This window comes from Micromys minutus, assembly GCF_963924665.1.
Source record: "Micromys minutus genome assembly, chromosome: 33".
Classification (NCBI taxonomy): Eukaryota; Metazoa; Chordata; class Mammalia; order Rodentia; family Muridae; genus Micromys; species Micromys minutus.
The window spans coordinates 2523053-2546830 of NC_137968.1; the positions used below are offsets into that span (position 1 = coordinate 2523053).

The following is a 23778-nucleotide window of genomic DNA, read 5'->3' on the forward strand; positions in this document are numbered from 1 at the left end:
TTCAAGTCACTTTCTTTGCTTCTTTTTACTTGTTTGTTTTTTGTTTTGTCCCCCTCCTCCATCCAAGTTTCTAGAGCAAAAGAATAAAAGTCACTTACTGAGCCTCTAACCGGCTGGCACTCTTCTTGTGTGTGCCCTATACATTTTGCTGAGTGAAACCAAGGATAATTGAGGTGTCATTGTCCAAAATAATACAGAAGTCCATCATAGTTGCTCAGTGCAAGCATCTCACTTCCCAAATAATCGATTTAAATAGTCTCACGATCCCCAAGAACTCACTACGCCATATATTTCAACACGAAAAAGTGGTGTGAGCCATCGTTTGTTTGGAAGGGCCTGCGTTCGTCTCCTGTGTCCACCCACAGCACATCAACTCTCCCTCTCCAGGAGAGGTTTTGCTGTGTGCTGTTTAAATGGCAGTGTGTCACCAATGGGTTGTGGATCTTTGAAAGCCAAGGGCTTACCTCTTCTGAGACTAGATGTCTTCAACTCTTCCTCTAAACCAGATGATCATAGAATGTAACTTTGAGAGAAGAGGCAAGTGAAGAGAGAATTCTTATAGAATTCTTTGACTAGCCAAAGGACTACATTCTTTGTACACGGCTGTAATTTTATGCCACTCAATAAAATACTCAGTGGGTCTTCAATAAAGAGTGTAGATGACCTCACAGAATATAAGTATGGGCAATATAGAGACACAAAATAGCCATGAGACATTTGCCATGGCGCAGGAAGGGTTAGGATCTCCAACAGCGGAGGCATGCTCAGAATTGTGTTCCCCTTACAATAAGACACCAAACTGACCATGAGTTTTGTGAAAAGAGTATTAGCCAAAACCGGATTTGATCTAAATCAACATGTGTGGAGGCTGAAGAGTAATGAAACTTTTTGGCAAATAATTGAAATTATTTGTAGAATATTCAACATAAAGTGCATGTAAAGGTAAAGATCTGTGTGGTAGTGGCACATGAGCGGTGATGATTGTGTGTATGGATTGTAGGGTCTCTACTGACTTCAAAGCCTTTATAAAGACGTTGTGCCTCTGTAACGTTGGGAAATGGAGGTTGCTGAGTGTCTTTTGTTTTCCACAGCTCTGCGAGTGAATCTGGTTCTCAAAGCACTTGTGAGCCTCTTGTAACGCCAACAGCCCTGGCGGCGTGCACCAGAGTCGATTCGTGCTTCACCCCGTGGTTTGTCCCGTCCCTGTGCATGGCCTTCCATTTTGCTCACCTGGAGCTCCGCCTTTGCCACCACCTGGACCAGCTGGGCACAGGTGTGTGTCACCTCACAGTCCTCAGCACGGGCACTGGACACCCCAGTTACTCTAAAGCTGGTGGGGTGCAGCCGTGTGGCCCTGCTCCTCAGAGAGGCGCATTGTAAGGACATGCTTTGTTTGACTTGTCTTTAGGAGAATTTTCAAGGAGGTGTGTTGTGTTGTGTTGTGTTTTAGCCCCAGGTTTTATTGCTATACCAATTAAGATCTTTTTGAAAGAAATGAATATTCTAGTCCGTATCCTACTCTAGTGGAAAATAGATCCCAAAAGGCTTGGAATTTATCACCTGAGTTCAAGATACCCACTCTATAAAAGATGGACACATTCTCATTAAACTACAGGACTTGTAGTTTTACACATTTAGAAGGAATATAAATCCCCCATGTAGCAAAAGTAGGCTCCTATGGATTTCCAGTGCCACTTGAGTGATCCTGTCTCAAGTGTTGTATCGTATCAGTCCTTTTCTAGTTATTTCAGTTTGATTGAGGTTTTAGGTTTTCAGGTACATGTAAAAGGGGGAGATTAGACCTCTTATGCTTCTGTTAAGCATCTTGGTTTTTCAGCAAGAATGGAGTCTAACTGCTTTTCCCAGAGTCGTGTTTTTGTTAGAGATGCAGAGATTTAGATGGTTGTCTCCTCTTGTTTGTTACTGTGATTGAACATTTTATCTATGGAAGGGAAAATAACCTTTGAGCAATACACGTTTAAGAGACCGGACTGAACAAAACAACGTACTTTCAGATTTCAAATGGTACTTCAAAGATTTTAACACTTTCAAAGCAGTTGTTTAAATCTATTAAGACCAAGTACTCAATTTCAGAACAAAGTGAATCATTTAAACATCACCTCATTTGTTTCCATGAAGGATTGGCACATCTTAATTTCTGTTTTCTTACTTCCTTAAAAGCTTCACCACAGCACCTGCAGCCGTTCATCTCTGATAAAAACGTGCCTTCTGACCTGGAGTACATGGTCCTTTCCTTCAGAGAACCACGCCTGTATCTTCGGCAGTGGAGCAGTGCTCCGGTGTGCCAGGAGACCCGGTTCTCCTCTCAGGTGGACTGCAGGCTTTTGGAGTGCAGAAATGTCACCATGCAGAGTGTGGTGAGACCCTTTGGCATCTGTGGACAGATGGCACTTTCCAGTGATGGCGTGCAGAAGCTGCTGGACTGTACCGTGATCGTGGACTCTGTGCACGTCAACTTTGGGCAGCACGTAGTTCATTCCCTAAACACTGCTATACAAGCGTGGCAACAGGTACGCACATTCCGCAAGTTATATGGCACACCCCATGTGGCAGGGTCATGCCATCTACTGAGGGCCCATTCACCATGTCTGGGTGGAGAGTAACTTATTACGAAGAATTTTTTTTTTTAAGTACTATGGTTCTGTTTAGCTAAAGCTTCAACTCCCAGACTGTCTGAATATCCATTGTACAAATAAAGGACTTAGTTAAGGTCCAGGTTCTCAGACACACGAGCAAACAAGCCGTGGGCTATACCCTGCGGTCACACAGTGTTGGGCTCCTTCGGACACCCTGCCTTTCAGGTTCACTAGAAAGCACTGCAGGATGGATTCTTATGTTCATAGAGAATTGTAATAACTTTAACAGTTTTTCTTGTATCTTTTGTAAGAAATCATTCACATCAGAAAGCAAAATGTAAATCAATGGTGAATGGCATCTTAAAATGAAAAAATGACCTGTGTCTGCTGAATGGAAACCGTCCCACAGATTTGGAGAATACAACAAATCCCTTCTGCTTTTGTGCTGTCTCACTGTTGCCCTCACATTTAGTCACCGTGCTGTGCTCGCTGCACACGTTGTGTGGAGATGGTCTCCCAGCATGACACTTCGTACACTGAGCTTTCTCAGTGGCAGGCACTAGAAGGTGTGGGGGGGCATCTGCTCCTGTAAAGAAGCTTCCTGGTGATGAGGAAGAGAACTGGGGGATTTTTATGAGACCATCTTAAGGATCTCTAGGAGAACAATTTATGGAATAAATAGTTCTACGTTTTCCAACTTCTCTAACCTAAAATGTTTATGAGAATTCGATTTTATAGAAATAAAATCTAATGTTTGCTTTATATGCATGAAGACCTATACAAGACTAAGGAATTAATTGCTTAACTTGGTACTGCAATAGCAGAGGAAAAGAAGATAACACATCTGGTTTGTATTTGAAATCTTTTTTAAGGGCATTCCATGGTTTTCGTGTTGCAAAGGACATGCGTAAAATAAGAGCTGGTGTGATCAAAATCTTTGCAGCTGGTTCAAATAGCAACGTGAAAAAAAAAGCTTCCATAGCTCCAGTTTCTAGGGTTTTTTTTTTTTTTTTCATATTTGAACAATGCATTTAATAAAAAACAAACGTAGAAAATAGAGAAGAATTCTTGGTAGAACATTTAAATCTAGGACATTTTTGTCTTGGTATCAGAACTTTATAAGCAAACTCATATGTAGCAACTACTGCAAAATGGCCTTCAAAACATCAGTTTCTTACAGAGAAAAAATGCTCTCCTAGACACAGCTATACATAAATAAAATAGGGTACATAAATATTTAAATGTCTTAAAGCACATCAGACTGTGAGTGACTGACTGCTAACACAGTGCCTCGAAGGAATATTCCATTAAGTAGAGCCATGTGTCACACAGCAGATTGCTGACAGGTACATCCTATGAGTAGTTAGTTCTGATTTATACAGGGATTTGGCAATGTTAACATGAGCCACGGAGGCTATGCTTCTGTGATGGTTGCTATAATTTCCTTGTTTCCTCCCACGTCAAGGGTACTTGCCACTGAGTTTTAATGTGGTGGGCATCGGACCCTGTGTGTTCTACAGTGAATATAAAGTACATGACTTTAAATCACAGGACGTTGGCCACTGAAACAGGCTGATGAATCTTTCTGTTCTGAATGTAGTTTATTGTCTTTATAAGGAAGTTTACTCTAAAACTTGAATTGTATTGTATGTTTAATAATGAGGACATATAGTGTAGTTACTGACAATGAACATGAATTTAATGAGCAGAAGAAAATATTTGAATTCTTCACCTACTTTAAAACATCATATTATCAGGCATGGAACAGTTTGGCCCTTTACTGTCAGGTCAGAAGTCCAAACTTAACATCACCTTTCATTGATTCTTGCTTTCCATGGTTCTCTTTCCCTCTCTCTCTCCCTCTCCCTCCATCCTTCTCTCCATCCCTCCCTCTCCCCCTCTTTCCCCCATGCACATCTGTGTGTGTGTGTGTGTGTGTGTGTGTCTGTGTGTGTGTGTGTGTGTGTGTGTGTCTGTGAAGTGATGGTGGTTCCTTTCAGGAAACTAAATTATGAACTGAAAACGCCACTTTCTTTTTGCTTTCTATGTCAAGTTTCCTAGTTTGATCCAAATAACATTTCAGAGGAGGCTACATTCACGTCTCTTACATACCAAACATACAGATAACTGTAGTTGCTTGCTCAACATGACATGAACTTAAAACATGAATCAGCTATCTTTTAACTACAAATTCTTGCAAACGTTCTGGGATTCAGGTAATATTGTATAAATGGATATACATTTGTTAATGTAATATAACAGAATCTAAAACACTCCAAGAACTGTAGAGCTTATTAGAGTTACAGTGAATTCCATAGATGAAGCAGCAGTGGGAAAAGTTCCCTGAAGACCTCGAGTGTTCTTTAGAAAATCTAAACAACCCCTTGTGTTCCTTAATTTACATTTTCCTAACCCTCATCATTTATTAAACCCTCATCAGGTTTAGGATGAGGAAAGGAATAGGATTTTTTTTTCAACCTCTAGCTTGTAACTTAACCTCTGTGTTAAGATTGATCCCAATTCATTATGAGAAGTGAATTTGAACCTCAGGATGTGTGACTGAGTGGGAATGGGAGTCAGACCCTCTCCTTCATGGCTTTGCTCTCTCAGGGACAGGAGAGGAAATGTTTACAAGGAGAGCAGTTTATTTTGATTATATTTTGATTACATAATACTAAGTGGAAAAATCTCATCAAAACTAATTACACACTGTGATTCTAGTTGATTAAAGGTTTTATATAAATACATTAAGTAGGTTTGGATAAAGTAGGCACATAGTAACAGCCAGGAGAGTCAGAGGGAAAAAAAAAAAAGACTGCCTGAAAAGTCTCATTCCAGCTGTGGCTGACAGTTATATCTGAGCATAAAATTAGATATTTAAGTTCACTTTAAAAATATTTTTTAGTTTTTACAAAGTCAGCATGCTTTGCCATGTTATCGTTAGAGTTGGGCCAGGGATGTTTCACTGGTCAAGCACCTGCCTGTGTGTTCCTAACCCTGAGCTCACTTCCCAGCATAGTTAGAAAGCAAGGACTTGCTCCCCTTGTCTGTCGGCTCCTACGTGTTTATTGAGCGCTCAAGCATCAGGAAGTACCACGTGTATTAGGTAAAGCTGGAAAAGGTGTAGGTCCTGTTCCTTCTGGGTAATGGAACAATCAGTGTCCTGTCACCATCCAATGGGAACCTAGTCAGGCCCGGGAGGATTTCAGAGAGCTGACTTCATATAGAAGTTCCAGGAGGCCAAATACAAGCAGGCCAGTACAAGAAGCCACCAGAGGATAGAGGTCCAGCAGAAGGAACTGTGGGGCAGGAAACGGCGTGATGTTTGGCTGAATGGTGAGGCCAGAGCGGTGTGGGAATGAGTACCGTGGGAAGCAGGGCTGGGCAGAACTGGGAACCTGTGACATGGAGACTTGAGCTGCAGCCAGTGCTCTCAGCACAGTGCAGGTAGAGCTGATCTCTGCAGCCAACAGCAGGCATGGTTTAAGCTCATGGGGGCAGAGCACTAATGGTCATAAGTACTTGGGTCTCGGGCAGATTCTTTGCAGATTAGTGTGCTTCTCAAGCACTGTGGAGGAAGAGGAGGACGGGGAGGGGGAGGAGTGGGCCTCAGGGTGTCTGGTGAAGTGTTTCTCAGGGCCTCCTCACGGGCTGCATCCGTAGAACCTGGGGAGTGTTCTGCATGGCCAAGGGTGGACTGCTGACGGAGTTCTAGGTTTGCTCTCTGTCCTGGCTGAGTACTGCTTAGCGTACCATCGACTCCTTGGGCTCCATACTTTCTAATCCCCTGCATCATCTTGCTTCTGAATTAGGTCCCCCTTTTCTTCCCCCCTCCACAATAAAGGGGAAAACTCTAGTGAGGCATTCTTTAGATCCTGAGCCAGAAAACAGAGGTCCTGATGTATCCTGTTACCCACCAATTGATGAGCTACTTGGAAATTGATCCTCACATGATCCCTTTCCTAGCTTTGCTTTTAGTTTCCCTGACACCTTGTGACTGGTTTCAGGCCATGACTGGGGTGATAAAGACAGTGTAGCAGTGTCCCAATGTCACAACTAGTAGGGACCCTTTAGGCTGAGAGGTATCAGCATAGAAACCTAGTGCTAATAAGATCCTCAGCTGCTTAATGGGGCATATTAGCTACTGAGCCATTTGCTGAATGAGACAGATGCTGGAAACTTGCAACTGACATCATTCCTCTTAAAAACTGCAACTCGGCCTTTAAATAAGTTCTGGAGTTGATCTGTTTTGTATGTTCAGCCTCTTAACAATCGAGGGGAAATTATGGTTTTATTTATATCTCTCCCTGCACGTGCGCGCGCGCACACACACACACACACACACACACACACACACACACACACTCCCTCCCTCTGTCCCTCTTAAGGGACACAGGATTGTAGTAACCTAAATGATCCTTACTTTCTGTAGGGTACAAACTGTGGCTTTGGTAATTGGCCTTGATTGTAGAGTTTAGAGGGCTGGGAACACGGTAATTCTAGCCTCTGGTACTCTGTCAGAAATGTGCACAGCCCAGCACCACACTCTTTATAGCATGTTAATTCGTTTTAAGAAATGTTAAGCGTTTGTGGGATCTCATTGTTCTTTCCCTCTTCTGTGCGTATGTATGTTGTAGGAGTATAAATCAAAACACATTCCTGGAACGTATGATGTCTTTAAGATATTTTTGTTGTGCTTATCCGAGAAGTATAGAATATTCTGTGTACCAGAGCTAATGACAACAGATGCCTTAGCATTTGTGCGTTAAAACAATGGCCACTGGGCAGACAGCTGCCGAACATCTTGCAATTAATCTGATACACACATTGGCTTTCATATTCTTTCCCTTCCAGAACAAATGCCCTGAGGTAGAAGAGTTGGTCTTCAGCCACTTTGTGATCTGTAATGACACACAGGAGACACTGCGGTTTGGCCAGGTGGACACTGATGAAAATATTCTTCTGGCGAGTCTCCACAGTCACCAGTACAGCTGGCGCTCCCACCGATCCTCACAGGTATTTGAGACGCGGTCTTACAAACAGCCATTGTTCGCATTGGGGATTTGTTCTGCGGTTATGTCTGTGTGGGTGCTGCTGGGGAGAGAGGTGGGCTCGAGAGCAGAGGTGCAGTCCTGGGCTGGGCAGGCATGTGTCCTGGGTTCTGCTTTTCCCATCTCCAGAGTGGGGAAGAAACAGCCCTGCTCCGTGTAAGGTTTGCAGTCAGCAGTAGGCGCTGAGCATATTAACCACTTATTCAGATTTCCTCTGTTCATGCTTTGTACCAGGCAGACACGTGTCAATAGCAAAGACAGAAAGTCACAGTAAAGATCATGCAGTGACCCCAGTGACAAACTTTGCCCTGGGGAGCACTGAGAAAAGACATAGCAAAGGATGTCTGTTTTCCAGGCGGTATAATTCCATTTTCCTGTCACTTTAGATGAGGATAATTAGAGAGATGTGCCCTCCAGGGGTAGTCTACAGAGGGATTAAATGCAAAGATGTGGTCTTAAATGAGAAAAAGAAATCGTAGGAAGTATTCCCAAGAATAACGTATTTCTAAAACTCTGGGTAATAAGCTATTATCTGCTTGTGATTAAAAGCAGGCCTTTCAATTAGAGAGCAGGTTTTCCCATGTGGTCATAGGTCAGCTTCAGACTCTGTTCCACCCCAGACTTTACCTCCACCCTTTTCTCATCTGTACCCAAGAGCTAGATTCCTGTCTTTTAGTTATTTTGAGATTCTTTTTCATATGAAATCACCCTATTGTTATAAAACTTGGAAATGTAGATATAATGAAATATTCTTTATTTAAATATCTTAATTTTAAATCAAATTAATCTAACAGGACATTAAAACTCTAAGCTTTTGTAATACAAGTTCTCTTTAAAGATTTGTTTTATAATGAGTATGGGAGTAAGTGGGGTCGCTGTGTGTGCAGGTAGTAAGTGGGGTCGCTGTGTGTGCAGGTAGTAAGTGGGGTCGCTGTGTGTGCAGGTACCACAGATGCTAAAGCGTGAACCCCGAGATGAGCCTCCTGACAGATGCTGAGAACCAAACTACAGACGTGCAGTGCGTGTTCTTAACCACTGAACTGTCTCTCCAGGACCCTCCAATGCAGATTCTTAAAGAGCGTCTCACATGCATGCACATTTTACACTAAATCACATGTATTTTCCAGTTATCCTCATGAGACTTTTCCATGTTTTCATTTCCCTGTGTGACACGTTCCTTTGTTTCTTTGTACTTGGGGTTTTGTTGCTGTTGTTGTTCTTATTCACAAAAGTAGAAGCGTGTACACACACACACACACACACACACACACACACACACACACCCAGGCAAGCCCAACCATAGTAGCACTAGCTGTGTAGCCTTTTAAGCCTTCTAGAGGCTTCCACGGTCACTGCTCCTTAGCAGTGCACTACCAGTGGCTAGAAATACACCTCAGAGTAACTACAACCGCGTGTGGCTGCACACTCAGTAGCCACGCAGCTAGCCACAGGGCTCAGCCGACAAAGCCAAAGAGAAAGACCCTTAGCCCTCTGCAGAGTCACCCAGGATTCCTGGACACGGGGCCTTGTCCGGGAAGGCTGGTCCTAAGAGCCGGCTCAGGACTGTGGGGACATCCAGTCCCTGGGCAGAGGAGAACAAGAAGGGATGGCCACTGTCCCCACTGCACCTGATGAAAAAAAAACACTAGCTTATTTTCACAACCTCTCTATGTAGTTTATTGTGATACAGTTTTTAAATTTTTATTGTTTTTTTTTTTTTACATTTCAAATGTTATCCCCATTGCCGGTGTCCTCTCCGCAAGCCCCCTATACCCCTCCTGCCTCTGTGAGGGGGTTCTCCTACCTGCCCATCCACTCCTGCCTCAGCGGCCTAGCATTCCCCTACCCTGGATCATGGATCCACAGGGCCAGGGCGTGCCCTCCCAGTGATGCCCAACAAGGCCGTCCTCTGTTATTGCTCTTCCTGCGGGGTTGCAAACAACTTCAGCTCCTACAGTTCTTGTCCAGTGTTTGACTGTGAGCCTCCGCCTCTGTACTGGTCAGGCTCTTACCCTTTCTTAGTTCGTATGTGCACTTTATATCCACAGTCCTGTCTTCCTTCCCTATCTTGGTAGCCAATCTGTGAGGTTTTTAAGAGAAGGGCTGAGAATCTCTGATACAGTTGACCATGTAAGCTTAAAGCTTGAGTATTAGAGGATTGTTGGTCCGACTATAAACCCTCGCAAAGTTTCACCAAAGTGCCAACAAACTTCTGCAAGTTTTAATGTCTACAAACTGTTTGTATCAAGCATTGTCTTTACCCCGGTGTGATGGTTCACCTGAAACCCCAGCACTCAGAAGGTTGAGGAAGGAGGAACAGCGAATCCAAACCATCCTCTACCACGTAGTGAGTTCAAGGCCAAGCCGAGCTAATGTGAGGTTCTATCTCAACCCCATCCCTACCCAAAAAGGAAACCTTCACATTTCATAGATCAGACTGCTTTAAAAGAAAATGTCTTTTTTTTGTTTCTATGTATACCAAAATGTATTTTAAGACCCTCTGAAGCCAGAAGCCTTAATAGGCCCAAAGGGTCCTCGTGGAATTCCTGCCATCCCCAACAGCACACACTGCTATGCCCTAATGAGAGCTTCCATCTGAGGATCAGAAAAACCAACCACTTAACTTCAGGCTGCACCTGGAACTCGTCACAGTGAGCAACATGTCCCTTTCTCACATTCCAGCTCATATTCTGAGCCGCCCAGCAAGCTTGGTTTTAGGAACATTTGTGTATGCATGTTTGTGCAGCCTTGGGTATTAGTTCACAGTCTCAGGAAGGATGACTAAAGTCCGTAGAGCTGAACTTCACTAAACAATGCAGCTTGTTGCAGAGATGAAGAAAGTGGCAGCAACGCCTGGAACGGTTTCCGAAGGTCAGGGCATCTCAGAGCCACACAGAAGGTTGCTGACATCACTGAACCCCAGTAGGACAAGAAGCAACATGGACACAACCAAGTCCCGAAATCTGAATCCCAGAACCCTTTTAGAATTGAAAAGGCAAACTCTCCTTATGGATTCTGACACACAGTGTAAAAGCAGTTTATAACTTCTTCATGGAAATCACATCTTTTAAATTGTAAGTGTAGCTAGATTACAATTTATTTTGAAAACCAGCAAAGCATCTTGCAAATATTGAGTAAGCAGATATAATGCCAAAAGTATAAACCCTACATTAAAGGTGGCGGTTGGCACCTGTTTTCAAAGATCAGGTTAGTAAGGCAGCTGATGTCCAAGGGAGGCGTCCACGTCTCCCTGATGCTCTCACGAAGAGCCCAGGAGCAGCCGTAAAGGAATGCGGGCTGCAGTCCAGGGACGCTTCATCCGTAGACAGAGTTCTCGCTTCCTTCTACTTCCACGTGCTCACTGCCCTTTCGCCCTCCTACTTTGCAAACGTACACTGCAGACTGAGGAGCAGAGCTGATGAGTCCGAGCATCTTACAGAGTACCAGGCGTCCAGCACTCACACGGCGCACCGCCGTCCTAACTCCAGTTCCAGAGGGTCCAGTGCCCTCTTTGAACTTCTTAGGCACCAGGCGTGTACAGGCAGACTTTTGAGCAAAACATTCACACATAAAATCAAAGTGAGTGAACCCAATTTTTAATTTTTTTAATAAAATCTTGTTAAAGTCAGTTTTTAAAATGTAAAGGTTCATAAGCTACCCAAAAGTGCCAAATTTTCCATAAGCCTGTGTTCAGGTCTGAGGCTAATAGATTCCAGTAGGCTAACGGTTTGCTTCATAGCTCTCCTCACTCGACCTTTGTGGTATTCCCATCGATAATGATAATGATAATAATAATAATAATAAACAACATCTTAAAAACATAAGAAATGGTAGCAGCAGTGCAGTGGACAGGCTGGGGAAGTAGCAGTAAAGTTTCTGCTGTTCTCATCTCTGTACCCTGTCGGTGTAAGAGCCTCAGGAAGTTGTCCAGTTCCCTTTTGGGGTATAGAACTATTTTAAGGTGAAATCTGGCCATTTTTCCACTTTCTTAGGAAAACTGTTCTGCGGACGGGCGTGTCTTACAGTCCCAGCTAACCGTCCATTTTGTAAGTCCTCTTCAGTTACCACTCTCCCAAGTGTGTGTTCACACGGACCCCTTACTGCCTCAGTCACGCAGTAAAGTAAAGACTAAAAAGGCGGACATAGGCAGGAAACGATTCTGGGTTAACACACACGTTTGTCAAGTGTCCTGTGTGCACACATATACTAGAGCTAGTTTTGTTTGTTTTATGGTGTTGGCGGTTGTGAAATTTCTTTAAAAAGAGCAAATGAACAAGATTTTTTTATTGAATTTTTTGAGAATGTCATTTATATATACAATAAATAATTCATTCCACACTCAACTCCTCCTAGATCCTACAGGCAAACATCTCCCTTCCACTTGTGTGTGTCTGTGTGAGTGTTTGTGTGTGTGTGTGAGTGTTTGTGTGTGTGTGTGTGTGTGTGTGTGTGTGCCTGTATGTTCCTCTCATACAAGTTGCTAATGGAATTAGAACTCTCATTTTAGGATTGCTCGGGTAAGAAGCTTCAAAGCATTAAAATAACCTCCTATACTTGACTCCAAATGTCTTAGTAATCTCATGTTAGAAAAGGGTGTAAACTAAAGCAAAGATTTACATAAAAATGTTCATCACAACTTTAAATACACTGGAAGGATGAAAGATATGAAGTTTTTCCTTTAAAGGACACGTAGTAAAGTAAAATCTAGCAAGTCTATAGAAAATACAAGTGGCTGCTGGTCCTGTAACCACGAACGGAATTTAAGTTCCAGATGTAGACTGTCATCTCCGCACTATAAGGACAAATGCACAAGCGCTGAAGAGCTCTGGCAGCAGAGCGTTGACCACGAGGCTCCATGTCCTCCCAGGCCCCCCTGGCGCTGTGTCTCTGCCTCGATTCCCTCCCCATCTTCCTAGTCGTGTGTCCATTGGTAGTGTGTATGAAGTTGGCCCAACTGCTCACGAGCACACGTGTGCCTCTCAAACTTAGCTGAGCTGTCTCCCACCCAGGCTCGAGTCTCCGGGTGACTGGATAAGTTACTCTTTGGAACCCACAGCCCCCGTGGCACGGCGTTAGTCCCAGGATGTAACTGTGGGTCAGCAGGGCACCTCTGATGTCTGAGACAGGAAAGGAAAGCTGCTCATCTTGAAGAAAAAGACAACTCCAGCCCACAGGGATCCAGACGTTGGCTTTGTCAGACATAAACTTTAGGATTTCATAGTTACGGTAAGGTTCTGAAGTGGCTAGTTTTTAATTAATCCTGGGTGGGCCTCACTTCATCAGATAAAATCCTTGAGAGTCTCAGAAGCTCTGTGAAGAGAGACAGAAGAGTGTGGAAGCAAGCCATCGCACGTGACACGGAGGAGCAGGGCAGCAGAGCACTGACTCGCCGTGCGCCCGCCACCCTGGAAGTGGCCAGAGCCCTCAACGTAAGGCCAAAAGTGCAGCAGACACCTCATCTATGGTCTTGTTACACGAAGGCAGGCCAGCCCTCTGCCTCCTGACCTGTAGGCACAGGACTGAGGATGCTGTTTTGGACTCTTAGATGTTGTGTAATTTTCACTTCTCCATAGAAATACTAAAATAAGACAGGAGGAAAACATTAGTCAGTGGGAAGATACTGAGTGTAAAGTATCCACTCTGAAGAAAAAGATTAGAAAGACTCAAATTAGTGATTAGAATCCCAGAGACTTCTGGGAAATTTTCAAAATGTGCAGCATATGAATAATTATAATTCCCAAATGAGAAGAGACAGTAAGTAAAAGGAAACATTAATCCTGGAAACACCACCCCCTTTTAAAAAGTTATGAAGATAGATACTTACCGACTCAGTAGCTCAGAGGAACTCCAAACACAGTTAGATATAATCTACTAGCAAGCAAGATGGAGAGTGAAAGCAACCAGAGAGAAGTCTTTTCGGATGCCTTGTGAGAGGGTAAAGTCGGCTGGAGTCTTGTTTGACCTGGGCCTTCAGGTGACAGTTGCCATAACAGAAGCTGAGGACAAGAGTTGACGTTTGAGACAGAAGATAGTGTGCATGGAAACAGAGAAGCCCTAAGTACCATTTGGATACCCTGGGATGTAGGTTGCAGGAAAAGTACTATATGGGGGGAAATGCACACTTGAAATATGGAATATCAAGTTCCATTCCTAAGGAAATAAAGAAACATTAGTTTCTTCATTTCTCTGCACTTTAGCTTTCTCTTCTGCCCAATAGAAAAGTTATTGTGGATAACTCGTACACAGAGACACACATGGAACACACAGAGAGACACATGGATACAGGTGCACACACACACACACACACACATTGTATAGAATAACTAAGTAGAGAGCTCTGCAGATGATAATCATAGCTTCTTTCCCACCCCTGCCTTTTTAGCTTCTGGACTGTCTTAGTTGGGTTCCCACTGATGTGATAAACCACCATGGCCAACAGCACTTAGGGATTAAAGGGTTTACACAGCTCTGGGCCGAGGTGAGGCAGGGACTGAGGCAGGAGCCAGGGAGAAACACTGATTGCTGACTTGCTCCTCCAAGCTTGCTCAGATTTGTCCTCTTATCCGCCTCAGAGCCACTGCCCAGGAGCAGCAGTATCCACAGCGGATCCTCCCAAGTCAGTTATTAATCAGTCTTTCAGAGGCATTTTCTCAGTTGAGGTTCCCTTCTCTCAGGAGAGTCTAGCTTCTGATAGGGTGACAAACTGCAGCACAGATGGACTGTGGAACAGGCACACTCAGATGTTTGCAATGCGGCACAACGGCCTCCAAAGCCATGGTTCCCAACCTGTGGGCTGTGACCCCACCCAGCAAACCTCTATCTCCAGAAATATCTACAGTGTGATTCACAATAGCAATGACTATAGCAGTGAAGTAGCAGTGAGAACAGTTTAATGGCAGGTCACTACAGTGTGAGCAACTGTATTAAAAGGTCACAGCATGGGCTGGAGAGATGGCTTAGCACTGAACCGCACTGGCTGCTCTTCCAGAACCTGGGTTCAATTCCCAGCACCCACATGGCAGCTCACACTTTCTGTAACTCCTGTTTCAGGGGGTTCAACACTCAAAACACAAATGTACATTAAAATAAGAAGGGAGGGAGGGAGGGAGAAAGGAAGGAAGGAAGGAAGGAAGGAAGGAAGGAAGGAAGGAAGGCGGGCGGCCGCAGCATTAGGAAGGTTGGGCGCCACTGTTCCCGAGGTTCAGATTTGTCTTACCCGCAGTGTTTGGGCAGCAGTGGACTGGCTAACACATCCCGGAGTGAGTGCTAAGAGAACCAGACCTTTGGTGCCCAGCGATACCTACAGGACAGTAGGCTATGAGGGCACAGGCCACAGAGAACCTGCAGATGGCCACTGCTGACAGGAAGCATGCAGGGCCGCTGACCTACAGAAATTCTGAAGTCCCACCACCCGGATGGTGGATGTCTTTTCTTTTTCCTTACAACTTTATTTTAAAAAGAGGTACATGTAGAGATTTTTAAAAGCATTTTGGCATAAAACTATATGAACATATTTTTGTCAGTACTTGATTTTTTTAAAGGTTTGATAGTATGCATTGAAGTCTTACTAGTTACCATAAGCATAAAGTCATGTAAAACAAAATGTAACATGGAAATAGTCAAAGTTTTCTTGGTGTGTAAAGATTGGACATAATGATTTTTAAATACAAGAACTGCCACAAGGCTACATTCCTAGCTCTTGAGTCATTAGTGACTTAAGGTCTAGGTGTGCCCCGCTCTGAGTGTTAATGTTCAGTCCGTACTGTTACGTTAGGAAGGAATGCTGCTGGGCTCCTGCGCCATCCATAATGTCCTATAGAAGTCGCCTCTCTACCTTGTCATTTCTCCTGGAGAATTTGGAAACTCCGAAGACCCTTTACTTTGTACTCTCCTTCTCCCTTTGGATCTCAGGTGGCAGTGCCCTGGCAACGTAATCCCGTAACAACTGTGTGGGTCCCTCACTGTGTGGGTCCCTCATCTACTTTATCAGGAAACCCAGCCCTTCTGAAATCCCGAAGTCTGCTGACATTGCCTTTTGACATCTCAGAGTCCCTTTCGTTTGACACCAGTTCGAATACGCATGAGGTCCTAACAAGAATGTTACAGGCATGTACTCTGTCATCTCTAGACCACAGCTCCTGGCCGTGCACTACATTTGACTTTAGTCTGGAAGCCATTACTTCAGTTAGTGTCATTTTCTATTTGATAAAGCTGGGCGCGTTCTCAACTAGCAAACTCCGGCCTCCTTTTGTCTGAGGATGGCTCCTTGATCTTAATGCATCCCTCCCGGATTTCAGCACAAGCTGGAGGTAGAAGCCAGGAGGAGCTTCAGCACTGTCTGGAAACCTTCGCTCGATCCTTTTGTTCATTAGCCCTTTGGCTACTTTCCATGACACAGTAGGTGACAGTGTTGATAATGAACTTCCAGATATTTCTGAACAAATTCACTTTCCTCAGCCTCGGCCTCTGGTGGGATATCAGGTTTCTGGTCATCTTCTTGAAGCTTCTTAGGTATCCACTAATACTTTCTTGTGTCTTTATAGATTTTCCTTTTCTGCTCCAGTTCCCCTCCTTTATCTTGGGCTTTTGTTACAAGAGCACCAGTTTATAAATAACAAAATCTCTCTCAGTTGTCTATAGTATCTATCAAATTATCGGGAAAAAATGAGTACCTAGAACAGTGATGGTGGTGATGGTGGAGGTAGAGGAGAAGGAGAAGGGGAAGAAGGAAAGGAGAAAAAGAAGAAGGAGAAGAAGTAATCAAAGGGTTTTGTTGAGTGAGGAATTTCAGAACTAGGTTAATAATTGTAACTCAAGATCTGAAAAGATTTCGATTACGGCATCAGCCAGAGCTGTAGTCGCCCATCGGAGTGCTTGACCGGGCTGCAGGAGTGGCTTCCTGCAGGTGGCTCATGAGGCTTCAGGTGCCTGTGTATTCTCTCGTTTCCCCCATGTCAAGGAACATATGAGGCTGAAGACAGTGTTTATGCTTAAAAGTTATTATCATCGTACAAACCAGTCCTATCTAATGTGGAAACAATTACACAGAGAAACATCATCAGAAGCAGGCATCACGGGCTGTCCTAGAAATGAGCTTGCAGAAGCTTACCGGCCAGTCTAACCAGTTAATAAGTCTAGGTACAACAAGAGACCTTATCCCAAGAAGATAAAGAGGAGAACAATGTAAGAAGTCACACAACACTGACCTCTGGCTTCCTAACACACACACACACACACACACTCACATGAGCACTCACACACACACACTCACACACACACATACACACACATACACACACACTCACACACATACACTCACACACACATACTCACACACTCACACACACACACATACACACACACGAGCACCACAAAGGGAGTGTTTAACTGTGTGCAGTTATCAGCACTGTAGTAATTATCTAATCTCAATCATGGGGTTCTACTCTGCCTTTGATCATTCCGTTTGCAGATAAAAAACACAACCTGTATATTTATAAGTCTTTACAGCACTAGCGCTGGGCACAGTTGTACCCTCTATGCTGCTATACCTGTTTCCCTCCAGTCACTCCAAGATATGACTTGTCACTCTCACGCTGACCGTCCAGCCCTCATGGCCAGTTGTCACAACCCCTCACCCCAGGGTGCCTACTCTCCCCATGCCTCTTTTCCTCATGCTCCTCTCCTCAGACCCTAAGCTCCGGGGAGTGAAGCCCCACCTACCTCTCTTCTGCCTGGCTGTAGGCTGTAGCTGTGAGTATTTTTATTCAACCAATAGCTTTAGATTAGGGAGCAAGATTGCATTGCATCACGTGACCTATGTGAGGATTCTCTCCTCCTGAGGCAGCAAGATCTTGAGGGCCAGTGTTCCAACACTAGTAAAAGGCCAAACCTCAGTATATCACTATTCTTAGAAGTCATAGGGAGATTGAGTGATTAAAAAAAGCAAAGAGACTGCTGTATTGGACATTTAGAACGTCATCGATAGCTTCACGGCTGAAAGAAAGATCCTTGTTTGGAAAGATAAAGATAGAAACCATAGTATATTAGGCTGGGGCATGAACTGAAGTCCGAAAGTGGGGAAGACAAGCCTGGAGTTTTTGTTTGGCTAGCTTTGTGGCTTTGTTCTTACAAAAAAAAAATGGATATTGCATACAGATATCGCAGGGTCAGAGAGGATTTTAAATAAATGTGAGCATGCTCACATGAAAATAGAGATTTATCATGGTGAAGAGAGAGAACTATTCATGACATATGGACATAGAAAAGAGGAAATCTCAAATGTTAGCTCCAGGTTGGCCTTGGATGGGAAGAAGTCCACCGTGACTTTCTGTTGTTACTTCCTAAAGCACAGCACACATCACGCTGGAACCATGCATCCGGCCATGAGCCTGTGAGAGACCTAGGGCCACTCCAGCAGACGCTGTGCTGTCCCCACAAGGGTGCACTCAGGAGCAGAAGCTGAGGAAGACTGGGTGTTGGCCAGGTGTCTTGGTTCTCCGGCATGTAGCCTCTCAAGTGGACTAGCCCAGAATTCTTCACGCTTGTTCTGAGAGAGCTCCAGACTGTGTGGTCTCTTAGGCAGAGCATGTTACAGAGTTAGGCTGGCAAAGAGCCTACACAGATTTATGGCCAAAAGGTGCACAGGAAAGGAGGCCATGATACCAGTCATGCTTTGTGGCAGGCCTTCAGTGGTTGCTGACTGAAGAGAGAGCAGTGGAGGTCCCCATAACCCTGTGATAATACTCAGGGTCAGAGTTTACAATTCTGTATTATAAACCTACTTTTGTATCATCCTGGTGGCTTTCAATGTACTGTACAGAATTTAAAATCTGGTGTGTACACATGCACGCACACACACACACACACACACACACACACACACACCATCAATACGGTCAGACTCTTGACCAGGAATAGCTCCCGGTCCTCCCCATCCCGCTGTTCTGGTAACACGTGCTACAGACCAGCAGTGGCTTCAAGTGGATCCATTTCCAGGCCCATGCGCATGAGCTTCTCACATTCTTACTTAATCTGTATTTATTCTGTAAACATTCTCATTATTTTTCATAAACTAAACCTGGAGAGAATGCTTGCTACATACCGTATTCGTATACTAAATGCACATTAAATGTACCCCATACTGTCTTTCTCTCTAATCAAGAGGACGTGCCCTAGATCTACAGTGTCACCCTTGTTTAAGGCACAGCTGTCTGCAACTAGCCAGTCCACTGGGAAGTGAGGAGTGTATGCTTTCTCCACAGTGACGGTGACAAGACTCGTTGTATTGTTGCTGACATCAAGATAACTAAAATCACCAGTGACGTAGACACGTCTTGGAACCATATGGCAAGGACTTGAATTGAGAATATTCTGTAAACTTTGATTTTATCTGAAAACCAGGAGCTACTGTCTAGTTGCTGTCCATTGCTTCCTTCCTTCATCTCTCACGGCAGCCAGAAGAGCTGAAGGGGAGCTGTAGCCTTTGCCTCTTGGCCTTCCCTTTTTAAGTATCTTACTTCTATCTGGAAAGCCACATGACTGCCAGACCTTCCAGTGCCTTCCAAGGTCTCCCATAGGACTAACAGACCAGAGTGGGTTCCAACACTAAGTATCTAGCCAAGATGGAATTCCCTCACTTCCTTAAATTACACATAGGAGTTTGAGACTGAACTTCTTTCCCTGTGTGAATTTCTTCTTAAGAATCACTACATTGGGCTGGAGAGATTGCTCAGTGGTTAGAGCACTGGCTGCTCTTCCAGAGGTCCTGAGTTCAAATCCAGCAACCACATGGTGGCTCACAGCCATCTGTAGTGGGATCCGATGACCTCTTCTCTCTTCTGGTGTCTGGTGACAGCTACAGTGTACTCACATACATACAATAAATAAAAAAATCTTTAAAAACAAAAGCAAATGAATTTAAAAGATAATCACCTGCATTGCAGCTTTTCCGGTCTTTACAGGAGATTCCATGATAGGGCTGTGGTAGGCACCTCCTCTCATCCCAGGGCCCATTGCTGGAGTTTCCTACAAGCCTGGCTAGGAGGGTGGACTGAGGATTATTTTAGCTGTCAGGTTCAGAGAGGAATGGCCCCCAGGACCACTCAGGGTCTCTCTGCCCCCCCCCCTGCAGTAAATTCTAGATACTGAAATGTAGCTTTGAAGACTACATACTAGAGACCCCCTAAGCATTTTACAAGGCATTCAGTACCTTTCCACCAGCCGGTGTTCCTCAAATGTGAGTGTTCTCAGCTCTGGGAGTCTAACCATAAAGGTTCTTCACGGGGCTAACTGTAAATGCAGTGTTCTTGGAGAAAGGCTCGCAGCTGGGCTGGTGGAACCTAGTGTGCTGCCATTTTTAGTGTATGGTTAATACTGATTAGGAATGTTACAAAGACCACAGCATATAGACCGTGATTGTCTGTAATCATAGTCCATTCCATGAGCCTGCGTGACAAACACATTAACCACAACAGTGGCACACTGTGACACTGTCACACTGAGGTACTTCTGATCACCTCTGTGCTTTCAGTCATTCCCAGGACAGTGAAGAACTTATTATTTAAAGGTTAGAATCATGCCCAAGATATGGACAAACCCAGTGAGTGTCAGACATTAGGAATGTTGGATGACTTCACAGTTATGAAATTATTTCATTTCTCTTGATAATTCTTGACTTGCCAAGTTAGTGAGTCTTAAGAACACTGAGAGCAGATTTTAAGATAAATGTGAACTAACCCATTCCTGTGGAGTCAGGAGCTTTCCTCCAGGCACCACTTCATGTTTGACTTGCCTGGCTCACATTTGGGGATAAAATGAGTTAGGACAAGGTCTTAGCACATTCCCTCCCTGGGAAAGAAAAACCAAGAGCTCAGCTCGGAGCAGCTCTGAGAATTGGCAGTTGCCATGGATACTTTGACCTCTCTAAAAATGTTTTCTCTGTATAGCAACACAACTTAGTTCAATGAAAATAAATAAGAATTTTTTATTTCTTTCCTGTCCATCTGTTGCCTTCTTTTTTTCCTCTAATTAAAGGTTTAGAAATAAAAAGCTTTAGTTACCCAAATCATCATAATGACTAAAAATAAATTAAAATCTCATAAAACCTCTCAGTCTTTTCTTAGGACATGTGTTAGAATGTCTCCTAAATTAAAATTTGCTAATGTCTCTTATATTTGAGAGTAACTTTTTTTTTGAGAGTAACTTTTAAAAAAGAGAGTTTCAGTTCTAACTTCAGATAGGTTTCTTCACCATCTTATATATAGTTACAAGAGGTCTATAAACAAACAAAAGCTGACGAGTTTGATTCACAAACCCAAGAGTATTTATCCTTTTTGTCTGAATGGCTATCAGTTCATCTTGGCTTCCGTTTCTGAGCAGTCTTAACGTATCCTGTATCGCGCCCATCCTACATAGTCTAAAGCCTTCCTCTGAGTAAGAACATCCAGCCAAATTCGTGAGAACCGTCGACTGTCTGCCCAAAGAGTGTATCTGTGTGAGTCTCAGCAACCCCAGAGTGTGTTACTGTGACCCCACTGAGAGTTAGGAAATGCCATTGTTTACCTGTTAGTTAAGAGGAAAAGAATCGTTGTCATCTGTTTACGCACACAGGCTTATCACATACAACTTCCCTGTACATCACTGACAAATGCAAGCTGTGTGTATTACATCTGATTTCACTATCAAAGTATTTGAAATGCCAGTGTGATGATTATAATAAATGAATAAGCTTGCCTACTGAACCTTTTTGTAGCAGAGGCTATACCTGTGAGACGGCCCCTTGTTAAACGGAGTCTCATCCTGCACAATCAAAGTCCTTGAACATATTTCACACACAAATATGTCAAAATAGTGAATATTCCAGAGCGCTTGGTAGAAAAGTGTGGTACTGGACATTGTAACTTACCCCTGGAAATTCAAATGACCATTGTGAACTTGGGATGAATGGCAGGGCATACTGAGCACTTTTGAGGACTTCTGGTAAAATATGTGTGCAACTCTACGTCCTTCGACCTGGCACACTTGTTCCAGCTCTCTGTCTTCCCTGCTTTGTTCTGTGTTTTCGATTGATGGTCTCCAGAGGGGTGGCATTGCTGATGGAGGCTTGGCTGCTCTGATCTAACTTTCTTCACCAGGTCTCGTGTTAACCAGGTGTCTGTATGCACTTCCCGGCTGCCCACAAGTAGGATTTGTCTTATGACACTCCCCTTCCACTTCTGGCTTTATTTGGAGTATGAACAAAACTATTAGAAGAAAGGAAACTAAAGATTTCTCAACATAGAATTAATTTGCTAAACTATGTTGCCAAAAAGTATTAGTTTGAAGCCATTGCTTGCCAGTTTTATGACCCATCTTTGTTTCTAATGCAGCCAGTATGCTTCGTAGAAATTGATTTCATACAGAAAGGATCATTGTTTCCCTCGCTGTCACATGGATGCTAGGCTTTTGCTTGCTTTTATTTTTCAGAATCACAGTACTGCAGTTTTTACTGCATTTCAGGCTGCCTTTGTTCATGTTGTTTGTTTAAATAAATATGGGCTCTGGTCAAACGTTTTTTGCTGTCTCAGGAAAACACCTCTAGAACACAACAGCATTTTTTATTTACTGCTTAACAAAACTTTGCAATGTAAATCTCCTTATTCCATATGTGTTTTTCTACTTTACTGTCAAGGTTTTTAGACAAGTGTCTCATTTTCTCTGTACCCCATATGTGGTACAGTTAATTGGCTCATGGTAAGCTTTTAATAGCTATAGATCTCTTAAAATATTAAATAACTTTTCAACAAAAGCTTTGCACAGTCGTATTAACCTGATCTGAGTGACACGGGAATATGTAAGACAGCAAATCTAACAAGCTGTATATGTGAAGGTGAGCTGAGGGTCGTGGCCATTCTGACGTGCAGCTGGGAAGGCTTTGACTCTTGGTAGGACTCTTACTGGGATCTGGTTGCAGCTAATAGACTGTTACTGTAAAGTACACGAAAGCACAGAAAACACGCATGAAAACGCAAACCTGCGGCACAACCAGAGATGACTCCTGTCAGCACTCTAGCACATGCCTAATCTTTTCTCCCTTGGGGAAGAGGGAAGGGGACACTTTGCTCCTTTAATCTGCCATTGGACACTGACTGTTACTGCACAGCCTCTGCGTTTAGTTCCTAGAAGCCCATCAGGAGGTCACAGGTACCTGAAACTCCAGCTCCAGAGGATCTGACACCTCTTCTGGCCTCCATGCATGCGATGTAACACATACATATGGAACACAAGATAAATAATTTAATTGTAAAAATAACTGAGGCTCTGAATTAGCACATGGAAAGATCTTATACCACAAAGTTCTCCACAGCTGTGGCCCCGAAGAAATCACTTGGACTGTTGTATTCCGTGTCAGTACGGTCTCATGGGACAGCTTCTGTGAAAGTTGAGCAAGGAGGGGGTTATTGGACTTACAAACTTGTTTTAAGGAACAAGCAGGACAAGAGCTAGGCAGCATTTTATACATGTGTGTATGTTATAATGTACATACAAATATATTTATAATATAATAAGTATCTAATGGACCTTGGTGTGAGTAACTTTACCATATTTTATTTTTAGTGACTTTCCAGTACTGCTATATTTCTATTATAAATTGTGCTGGAACAAGAGCATCTAGGTCAGTTGCTGGACACATTTACATAGTTTCTCTTGCCTGTACTTTATATGACATTCGGATTCTTATATAAATAAATTCTTCTGTAGAGCTTTCAAGTCAATATGTATCTGAACCTGAGCATTTCATACAAGGAATAAATACCCTTGAGTAAACCGTCCCAACCAACGCTTGGTGAACTGTCAGGTTTCTGTCGTTTATAAGTTGTTTTATACTGATTGTACAGCCTCTGTGAGGTTATTGAATTCACACAATCCTAAAGGAAACTTAGAAGTACTTCCCACTGGAAAGTGAAGTGCTCAGCAGCCCATGAAGCGGAGCAGTGCCCACCCTAAGCCCATGCGCCACGGCAGGGGCCACTCTTTGGTTGCTCTAGAAAGCTGTCAGGAGTTAGCTCTCTCCCTCTTTTCTTTTTCCTACATGAAAGAGTCCAAGCTCTGCACTAAAAAACGATCCACTTTTATTTCTACCTAAGATTATT

At 43.6% G+C, this 23778-nt stretch overlaps 1 protein-coding gene across 1 annotated transcript in view; it reads left to right on the top strand.

Annotated features, from left to right (window-relative positions):
* The window catches only part of VPS13B (vacuolar protein sorting 13 homolog B), a 425975-nt gene that overhangs the window by 348172 nt on the left and 54025 nt on the right, over nt 1-23778 (top strand). The window contains exons 41-43 of the mRNA XM_080909429.1: nt 1092-1273; nt 2182-2531; nt 7452-7613. Of these exons, the coding sequence (XP_080765555.1) occupies nt 1092-1273; nt 2182-2531; nt 7452-7613 (694 nt within the window). The remainder of the gene's footprint in view (nt 1-1091; nt 1274-2181; nt 2532-7451; nt 7614-23778) is intronic.